Source organism: Cololabis saira, chromosome 3 (assembly GCF_033807715.1).
Source record: "Cololabis saira isolate AMF1-May2022 chromosome 3, fColSai1.1, whole genome shotgun sequence".
NCBI lineage: Eukaryota > Metazoa > Chordata > Actinopteri > Beloniformes > Belonidae > Cololabis > Cololabis saira.
The window spans coordinates 23,744,750-23,754,987 of NC_084589.1; the positions used below are offsets into that span (position 1 = coordinate 23,744,750).

A 10,238-nucleotide genomic window follows, 5' to 3' on the forward strand; every position below is an offset into this window, starting at 1 on the left:
ACATCGTAAATATTGGAACTGGCAAAAAAAAAAAACGAAACAAAAACATATTTCAGTTGATGAAGACTGAGAGGTTCTCCAAAACTACCATGAATTAAATACGAGTTGACACCTTTTGGTTTTGTTCCTTCTTGTAAAAGGTCCAGAAAAAAAATCATTTGCCTGATCTGATCAAAACTGTATGTTTCAAAGTAAGAATGAACTAATGATACAAATGATTAACAAATACCCCGTTTGGACTGAAACTCTGATTCTGATGTTACTGAACCTGGTGTAAATGCCCTTTTGCACGTTGACTCATTTTCCTAGCCACAGAAATAGAGCATAACAAATGCCACATCTACTTTAATCCTTCCCTGAGGAGGTCTGAAGTCAGAAGTCCAATTCTTGCTCCTCCAGTGGAGCCTGGCTTCATCGGTAAATCAGAGGAGCTCTACCTTACATCAACAGTTAAAAAACATCCCACGTGTTTTCTTTTAATCGGCCATTCTATATTTTCCATAGGAGTGTGTGTGAGTCCGTGGTTGGATTGTTCCTAATGGACTGTCCTTGGACTATCTCCGTTTTTTGCTGGAAAATAAAAGATTAATGTATTTGAAGGTGTGTGACAATGCGGCTCCACATTTCCAGCAGGAACAAAAGTGACTCATATGCCCCATTACCAAATGCAAATGCATATGAACACACACTTACACATCTTCTTGAGACGCTCGCCCCCCTTACTTTGAGTTTGCTTCATTTCTACCATCTCAAATGTTCTGCTGCTCAGAGCGGAGCATCTCAAGTGAAGTTCCATGTAAACAGTACTCGAGTTGTAAAAAGAAATCAGGGGGGATGGTGGATTTTATCTTATGGGGACAGATCATTTGCGCTGATTACAAATAATATATTACAAATAATAGCACTGACCAAAACAGCTGCAGAAATACTGCAGGAATGACATAGCAGCAGTTAAATGCTGCCTTCTGTAAGCTTTAAATATCCACTGGGTTTACATCAAATACATCAAAACACAACAATAAAAAACAGTTTTCTGAACTTATCAATATGACTCTGTCCTTCACAGGATAAGTAAAATGGATCACTATTAACAAGAATATTTGTCTTATTTATAGTTAAAATGTCTCATTTTAGTAAAAGAAAAATCTCATTACACTTAAAACAAGACTCATCACTGGAAAAAACAACAATTTTCACCTGTTTCAAGTAGATTTTCACTTGAAATAAGTAGAAAAATCTGCCAGTGGAACAATATTTTTTTGCTTGTAATAAGAAGATAAATATTGTCCCACTGGCAGATTTTTCTACTTATTTCAAGTCAAAATTGACTTGAAACAGGTGAAAATTGTCAAATAAGTTATTTTTCTGGTGATGACTCTAAATGTTGAAATAGCAGTAAAACCACATTCATTGATGAAATGACATAAGGGATGGAAAGGGGGGATGGCAGTTTTACAGGGGGGGTGATTTTGACCGTTTTTATTTCAGGGGGGGTGCCATCCCCCCTCTTCCCCCCTCAACTCGAGTACTGCATGTAACATACGTTTGTTGTTCCTATTCTGGTTTAATAATGTATCATTCATTTGATGCAGAAATGTACAGCTAATCTAATTATCTGTGCAGATATGTCAGTGTGCTCCCACTCCGTTTAGCGGTCCTTTGCAGACACATGGTGGAGAACACATAAATGCATGCATGCATGTATGGACACAGTGACAGCAGTGACAGCAAGCTCCTGCTAACACGAAGCAAGGAAGAGACATTAAAAAGGGGGGCTTGTCAATGCAGCTGGCGGTTTGTTCAGTAGGGAGCAATGAAGCCCGTCTACCTGGTAACCCCATCAGACAGGAGAGTCCCCTGAGATCCCACAGGACCTCCTACCAGCCACACACCTGACAGGAGAGCTGTGTGAAAACTCTGTAGAGACCTTATTAGAAATGTCATTCTGCTAAGCGCTGCAGGGGCCATCACATGACAAGCTTCTCACACTCAACACTATAATAGGCGGACACATTTGGCTGTCACTGCTTGAAATATTAGTCTGTTATCTGAACATATTGGGCCATTTTCTTAGTATGAATGACAAAAATTCATGATGTTTCTGTAAAGTTTGTTTATGGAGCAGATATAGGTAGAGACAACTGCAGCGTGTGTTCATAAGGCACTATGAAACTGAGACAACACTGCCACCTTCAGGAAAAATGTTGCTGAAAACTATTGACAAAACTAAACATCAAAATGACAGCATTTTAAATACTATGTACTCTTCTGCTTTGAATCTTAAACTACTCTCACAACCTGACTTATTACTTACTAGTAATCAAGTCATTTGGTGCAACGATGCAGTGCAGCCCCCCCCAACAGTTTCAAAAGTGGAATGCAGAGTAGAAGTCGATAGCCTTTCGCATGTTTCCCCCCAGAAGAATGAGAACACTGTTTTCATGAAGAACCAGATGAGACTCTGAGCATTTCCTCCTGGCTGGCCCCCAACAAATCAAGAGAAGGAGTGCTGTCAGGTTTCTTAGTTGCCAAATCTTTCATCTTGGGCTCTGGATCTTTACATTCTGAGCTGGAAGAACACAAACAAGAGCAGAGTTTTAACTTTAAACTCCATTTTGGCATTATTGACAAAGCATAATGTTTTTGCCTTTTTTTTTGCGTACTTCCTTGAAAGGGTTTGGGAAAGTCCAGCATTACAATACCTATCTGAGTCAGAGTCACAAGACAGGCTGAGGTCCTTCTGCAGGTCCTCTACTGAGTGGAATCTCCTCAGGCCGCTGCGCTGGACGGCCTGGGCCACAGAGTAGTTGGTCCTTCCAGCAGCACAGGCCTCAATCTTGGACACGCTGAGCTCTGACTGCAGGAAAAGGTGCAGGCAGCTGTCAGACAGCACCAGAGGACTTCCAAGGATTCTGAGAAAATGGAACAATAAAACACGTGAGGGTTAGTTATTCAGTTTATTGTACAGTTAATGGATGTGAAACCAGCAGTTATGTGGTCTGGATGTGACGGGAACTAGTGCATACCAGTTGTGTTGCTGTGTTGTAATGTGTCAAAGTTCATTAAACATATTGATCTCTGAAGTCTTTCTTACTCTTCTAAGAACCGCTGGAGTCCTTTCATTCGTTCAGTAATCTGCCGGGCGTTGTTGAGGCTGAAGAAAGGGTTTTTGGGGGGCAGCTCCGGTAACCGGATCCTGCAAAAAAACAAAGTTGAAAAAAAACAAAACATAAATGTGATTACTTTTAACAAGACTACAACTTTTGTCACGCTTGTCTCATTTTAGTTCAGTGAACAAACTCACATGAGCAGTGCATTTTCCTGCAGTTTCTGTCTGAGCCAAACAAACTCGCTGTACCTCCTCCTCACACTCGAGATCTTCTTGGTGAAACACACGCTGTCCGTCTGAAAAGGGATGCACCAGTTTGACACAGGCCACACAAACAGAAGCCATAAATCGAGTAACTTCATCACATCATTACACTTACGTGTAAACAGATTTCATAATCTATGTAGGCATGCCAGAAATCATTCTTTTGTATCCGTGGGTCCCGCACCCAGACGCTGATGAGCTGCTGCATGGAGGCAGGAGACACACAGACCCGAATGCACTGTCGTGAAAAAAGGGGAAGGCTTTTTATTGATCAAAAGAGGAAGCGTGATGACAAGTGTTTAAAAAAAACAAGGATAGGAAATTCCAACGGCATGTCCTTTCTCACACAGTACATGAAAACGAGTTGTTTTAAAGGCAACTCAAGTTTTAATCAAACATTTTTCAAAAGAAAAATATCAATATATAACATAACTTAAGACATACCTGAGTCATTTTGTTGTCACTTTCTTCTGTCATAATCCAAAATGTCTAAGGACGGAATCTCAGTAATATACAGTCAGACCGAAAATGCTGATGTGTTGTGCTTCTTCTTTGTAATTCACTGTCCAGCAGCAAATGTTTCAAAATAAAGTCACAAGACTGACACAAGCCACTCCCCCTGTAACTGTCAAATAAAAACTTTCAAAAACACCAATGCTCAGTTTACAGCCTATGACTGACAATAAATCCAAACACACCTGACTTGGCTTTCATGAAGCTGGACCAGCTGTTTGAATGAAGCTCATGGGATCAAAATGAATTGTGAGAGAAAAAAAAAAAGTCATAAAAGTCTTCTTTTATTCAGACTTCACAGATCCATGGTCAACAGTTACAGTAGTTCAGTAGCAGGTGTGTTTAAGGTTCAGCTGGGTGTCCCATAACAGTCATGGGAGATATGTAGAGTAAGGACAGTGCCATCAGGTAGAAGTAAATAGAGCTGTATAATAGCAGTTAGTGACAATTCCCTGTCTTAAAACTACAGTGCTACATTTAACAACTGCCATCCCTTCCATAGGAGTACAAAGGTTTGTATTAGTATGTGTATGCTGTCAGGAGTAGAGTTACTTTTAGAAACAGGACATTTTAAATAAGTCTACCAAGACCTCCCTTTGGGTAAAAGCACCAAATAACTAAACGACTTTTTCAGAATGAATGATCAAACAAAAGGAGGAGAAAAAGTGTTGAAAAAAAGGTTTGAAATTTCTATTGGGTAACACTTTTTGTATATTTAACACATACAGTAGATAGGGTAGAACCTGGGGCAATAAACACCTCACACCATGAACGTTCAACCAACACGTCACACATCTTGAGCTCTGAATAAAAGCTACTCGCGCTACAGGTAAAGACTGGACAGCAAGTTCATCACTAGGGGCTGCATCACAAGAAATAAAACACACTAAACCCTCCCAGGGGAATATTGTTGAGGCTAAACAGGATTTTACAAAAGTCAATGATTCAAATAACAATATCTTAAAAATAAAAACATCCACAGTGATTGAGTCTGCTACATAATGACAAGAAAAAAGCTGCAAGGGGTTAGTCTGGCCTCAAATCATCGGCTGCTCTGCACTTTAGATACATTTTAGTCTCCATTGCCGTGCCCTCGAAAGGCAAAGTGGTCTTACTGAGCACCAGGCGGCTGAGCGCGCTTCACATTGAACCTGCGCCAATAATCTCGCCCCTGCAAGAGCTGGAAACTCCTTGACTTCACGTGATGCGCCTGTAATGTCAGCTGGTGGAGGATGCTTGATGGAGGTTAAACTAAGCTTCAGGTGAGAGCGCAGCTGTTCGTGAGTTAGTCCTCTCCACACAACCCACGCACGGCCTCTACTGCTCCTCGTCTTCGCAGTGCCAGGTCAGCTTCTGCTCGTAGAAGTCGATGACCACCTGGGGACATCTGGCGCTTGCTTCATGGGCCGGGAGCAGGGAGACGTCGTCTGAGTTTTTCCTGCAAGTGGAAAAAACACAGAGTCAAGGCAAGTCTATTATCTATAGCTCATTTCAGCAACGAGGCAATTCAAGGTGCTTTACATAATAAAAACACAAAAAGAAAAGGACGAGAAAAGAACGAGGGAGGAAAACATTCAACCGGCCTGCCACTTTCAACAGCAGCACATAGTTCACAAAGTTCATGTCAAAATATGTCGTCATGAAGGAAACACTAGATATGCAAGTACGTGAATCTTTAGTTTCAGTGGCATTTAAGCAGATGAAAGCTGCATCCCCACAAAAAAAAAGACCAAAATGAGAGATATAAAACAACTCTGTTTGTTTCACGTGAGCCAGTCTCAGCCGATTTATGCTGTGTTGCCACCCTCTAAGAGTCAATGCTGCATGTTTACAGGCTGTGCAGATGAATGTCTGTACACACGTGATAAAACATAATCTTTCAAAGTCCACACATTCCTTGTGTTTCTAAATAAAGTTTGCTTTCAGAGAGGAGCTCTGAATCAGATCAGGGCTCTTGAAATAGACACAAGCATGGGCTTGAAACTACAGACTCTTTCAGAACCACACAAGACGGGGCTACTTCCTCTCAAACATAATTTATTACTATATGATTAAAATACCTATTAAATGATTCTCTGGAATATTATCCTCGAGCAAAATAAAAAGGTTCATATCCTTTCGTGTTGAAGTATAGCTGTACTAAGGGTAATGAACTGGACATAACCAGGCCTAACTTCACAACACGACAACAACTTGAAACATTTCAGGAGGAAAGCACAGAAAAGAGTTCAAATCTTCAAGCGACTCAACCAGAGTTGCAGCTAAAACTGCAGAGACATGATAGATTCACCGTGCACTGATGCTAACCAGCTAACGTGGTTGAGATTAAATGTTTTTGTCAAAGACAGGAACTTCTACATTTATCACCGTGGGAGTTTTTTTTTTTTTGGTACTTATACACTATTTCAGAACCAGCCCTCAAATGAGCAAATAAATTTTTTTTAATAGAAATTACGAAGAAGAAGATGGATAGTAATCCTTGAGATTAATAAAATAGATTTTGTATGAAAAATCAGCAAAGTTGGCTGATAAAGGAAGCAATTGGTCCTTTCGATAAGTCTATGAGAATAAAACCCTGACATTTTTGTAAAGTCACAGCCTTCCTCAAACACTTCTGCAGCACAAACACAGATCTATTTTATCAACCAGCAAAACAAGCTGAGGGTTTAACCGCTTATTTTTTCATTTGTTTTGTCTTCGACAGTTTCAGGTCTTTCTTCAGTGTCCTGCTGCTTGGCCGTTTTGCTTTCACTTGGTTCAGATTATGCACCAAAAGGACTTGAAGGGTTGTTTTTTTTGTACTTTTAAACCAGTCTACATTTGAGAGGTTCAAAAGTGTCACTGTACCTTTCAGAACACAATGGAGTCCAGGACACCATCACTGACCATGAGATGAGTAAAGAGCAGAGCGAACGCTAGGAGCCTCAGAGCGGCAGGTGTGGGCTGTGTGACTCTGTAAATGATTGTACAGGTGTACACAATCAAAAGCCAACTGACTATGTGACATCAAGGCCGACTGGGATGATAAGGGCAAAGCGCGCCTGCTGGGGTTTTCTGCCTCCCTTGCAGTGGAAGTTTAAAGACAACAAATACATAAAGGAAGTCCAGTTTGAATGTTTATATCACCACCTCAAACGCGAACATGTGTTTTGTTTACCATCAAACAAGCATTTAACCACATGCTGGCATTTATTCAAGGACAACGTAAAGAGGAAGCAGTGGAGTTACCATTTGACGAGGAACATGAGCTCTCCCTTTCTGTCTGTGGAGCCGATGATGCATTCAGGCTCGAGGTAAGTGCTGAGGTCTGTGGGGGCGTCTGACTGGTTGTCATCTGACCGAAGGGGGCAGCCGTCGCTCTGCACAGCCTCAAGCTGCTGCTGGGACTGCACACAGGACTGCAGCAGGAATAACAGGAGGAGGAAGAGTTGCAGCACAGGTTAGAATAAAATCCACAAAGTCAACATCTGCATAGGAGTTGGACAAGGTGTGGCACTTTTCACTCAGCAGGAATAATTGTGAAATTACTTTTGGTTGCTTTCGCTTTCAGGAGTATTGCATAACGTACCACCTTGGCACGCCATGTGGTTTCACGTTCCGCTTTAAAACTGGAGTAGAAACAAATTCTGCCACAATGGTCTAACTCTGCTTGAGTGATTCTCACCATTTCTACAAAAAGCTTCCTGATTTTTCTTTTTTTTTTAACTTTAAGCAATGTCCTTAACAGGAAGCCATCTAAATATATGCCCCCTTAGGCATTTTTAGACACTTATGATCTGTAAATAACATGGAAAACAAACTGCAGAGACATTTCCACCAGACTTTTCTCACTCACAATTTCCGTCTCTTGCTCTGTCATTTCTTCTTTGGGAATTAACGCTTGCTCACTTTGCTCTTCTTCATTCCCTTCAGGGAAATGAGTGTTTCTCAAGAACTCCTCAATGAGTTCAGGGCAGTCCAGATTGTCCTCAGGTTCCCACGTGTTCTCTGCACTGTGACGACACCAAGAGGGAGGAGACGGCGCGTCTTCACCGTCATGTGCAAAAGAGTTTCACACAACAACAAAAGCAAAGCAAGCAAGTGACTGACATGTTGCAGAGTAAACTCACTCGGTGAAGCCTTTCCACTTCAGGTAGTACTCCACTCGTCCGTTGAACACTCTCCTGCGGATGATCTTCTCCACCACGAACTCCTGCACAACAGAAGGCTCCTCGGTCTTCCTCTGTTTGGCCGTCTGCTTCTTCCTCATTCTGCCGTGAAAAACAGGGAAGCGAGTGAGCCGTTTACGAGCACATGGGGAAACAGAAAGAGTCTTGTTTTGTTTAAACGTCATAAATAAAACAGTTTGATCTGCGGACCGGTTTAACAGCTGCAGGGCACCGTGGCAGTGAGGACTCCTCTCAGGGGCGTCAATTGGGTATGGCAAGTTACGGCAGCCGCCACACCTTGGCTTCAAGGGAAAATGTAAATGTTTGCTTTTTAAATACATTTATGGAATTACTCTGTCTATTTGTATTGATTATTCTATTACTTAATACATATAGAATCACTACAAATGCAAATCAGAACAACATGATCGATTTCACTAGTTATTATACACTGCAAAAACTCAAAATCTTAACAAGAATATTTCTTATTTCTAGTTAAAATGTCTAATTTTTAGTAAAAAAAAAAAATCTCATTACATTTAAGACAAGACTCAAAAACAACCATTTTCACCTGTTTCAAGTAGATTTTGACTTGAAATAAGTGGAAAAATCAGATTTTTCTACTTATTTCAAGTGAAGATGTACTTGAAACAGGTGAAAATGGTCAAATAACAAGTTATTTTTCTGGTGATGACTCTTGTTTTAAGTGTAATGAGATTTTTTGACTAAAAATGAGACATTTTAACTATAAATAAGACACATATTCCTGGTAAGATTTAGAGTTTTTGCAGTGAGCGAGACTGCATTTGAAAAAGTTCCAATTTTCTTGACCACACAGTACAGATAAGCTACAGTATTTGCTGGACGTGTTGATTGATACTATAGTTAAGTTCTGTGACTTGTAACCTTGCCATACCTTAGCTTCCACTGAATTGACGCCACTGACTCCTCTGCTGTGCCCTGCAGACGATGAAGCAAACATTTATTATAGTGCTCCACCTGCTGTCTCGTTTGGGAGGCAGCAGTCCCAAACGCAACATGTTAGGAGAGAACACATGTTTGGTTTAGTTACGAGCGGATTTTGAGGAGAGACGCCTGAAAACGTGGATGGAGGGGAGTCTTGTGTGAGGCACAGCACTACACGGCACAACGAAGCACATGAACGTACGCTGTTGGTGTTTTATAATCTTGGCGGACAGTCTTGCGTTTCTCTGCTCAACGCGCACACGCACCAAACACGCGCGGCCCCGTCCACGCCGCTGGCCGCGAACACGTGTCGGTCGGGGAGTTTTTAAACGAGCGAAACAACTTTTCATGAATGAGTGAGAATTAAAGATGGCCGTGGATGCTCGGAGGAAGTGGTTGCCAAGGGAAAAGGTCATGCCAGGAAAACCGGGAGGAGACGGCGGGGACGCGCAGCGCGCCGACCAATCAGAGCGCAGTCCGCCGGTCCTCACGGTCCTCCCCAGCTGCACTGGTCCGGAACTGGCCCGCCACCCACGGGCCACATATGGATATGGCAGAGATGTGCTGGGAGACACACACGGGGGGTTTTCTCTGCGACTTTCTTTTTGAACAGAGTATAATTCATAGAATAACAAATAAATACATAAATAAATACATCAAATAAAAAATGAAATGAAAGTGTGAAGGTCTGCAAGAACATCAAGATATTCAAACGCTGCTATAAGCAGATTCTCATACTGAACTACCAACATTTGATGTTATAATGACCATGATTTTTTTATTTTATTTTTTTTCATTGTCTTTTTTTCTTCTGTGCATGATGCTTTTCTTTCTTTTTTTAGCTACTTTTATTATAGTGATTGTTTTTGTTTTTTTTCATTGACTTTTTTTCTTCTCTACTGTGCTTGGTGCCTTTCGTTTTAGCTGCTTTTATTATTGACTCACTTGTCTTTTAATTACTTTTATATTGACATACTCTTATATGTCAAGAAGAAGGGTATAAACTGTATATATGTATTATTGTTGTTATTATTATTGTTATTGCTATTATTATTCTTTTATATATCGGATATTCTTATATTGCAAGAAGGGGCCGGACTAGATAAGCATTTGCTTCTTCCTGTCCCTTCTTGAACAAAACTGGTTGTGCTTTATTATTGTTGTTGATGTATGGTGTGTTTTTTTTTATTATTGTTTTGTTCAAGATGAATAAAGATCAAATAAAAAAAACACTAACT

The 10,238-nt window shown here is 40.8% G+C and overlaps 2 protein-coding genes across 4 annotated transcripts; both read right to left on the minus strand.

Moving 5' to 3' along the window:
- Positions 1-2,098: 2,098 nt before the first annotated feature.
- On the minus strand, positions 2,099-4,020 carry snx10b (sorting nexin 10b). 2 transcript variants are annotated; one of them, XM_061716680.1, is made up of 6 exons: positions 3,818-4,020; positions 3,489-3,611; positions 3,305-3,405; positions 3,095-3,196; positions 2,703-2,912; positions 2,099-2,569 (listed from the first exon to the last, which is right to left on the minus strand). In XM_061716680.1, the coding sequence occupies exons 1-6, from the start codon at positions 3,848-3,850 to the stop codon at positions 2,440-2,442; spliced, it is 699 nt and encodes a 232-aa protein (XP_061572664.1). In that variant the 5' UTR covers positions 3,851-4,020; the 3' UTR covers positions 2,099-2,439. The 2 variants fall into 2 exon arrangements, with proteins under 2 accessions (XP_061572664.1, XP_061572663.1); XM_061716679.1 differs by having other exon boundaries at positions 2,664-2,912.
- A 134-nt stretch (positions 4,021-4,154) lies between these two features.
- Positions 4,155-9,393, minus strand: cbx3b (chromobox homolog 3b). Of its 2 annotated transcripts, XM_061716676.1 has the most exons (7): positions 9,203-9,393; positions 8,951-8,994; positions 8,245-8,336; positions 7,996-8,136; positions 7,722-7,878; positions 7,115-7,284; positions 4,155-5,324 (listed from the first exon to the last, which is right to left on the minus strand). In XM_061716676.1, the coding sequence occupies exons 1-7, from the start codon at positions 9,348-9,350 to the stop codon at positions 5,204-5,206; spliced, it is 873 nt and encodes a 290-aa protein (XP_061572660.1). In that variant the 5' UTR covers positions 9,351-9,393; the 3' UTR covers positions 4,155-5,203. The 2 variants fall into 2 exon arrangements, with proteins under 2 accessions (XP_061572660.1, XP_061572662.1); XM_061716678.1 differs by lacking the exons at positions 8,245-8,336; positions 8,951-8,994 and having other exon boundaries at positions 9,203-9,342.
- Positions 9,394-10,238: the final 845 nt, after the last annotated feature.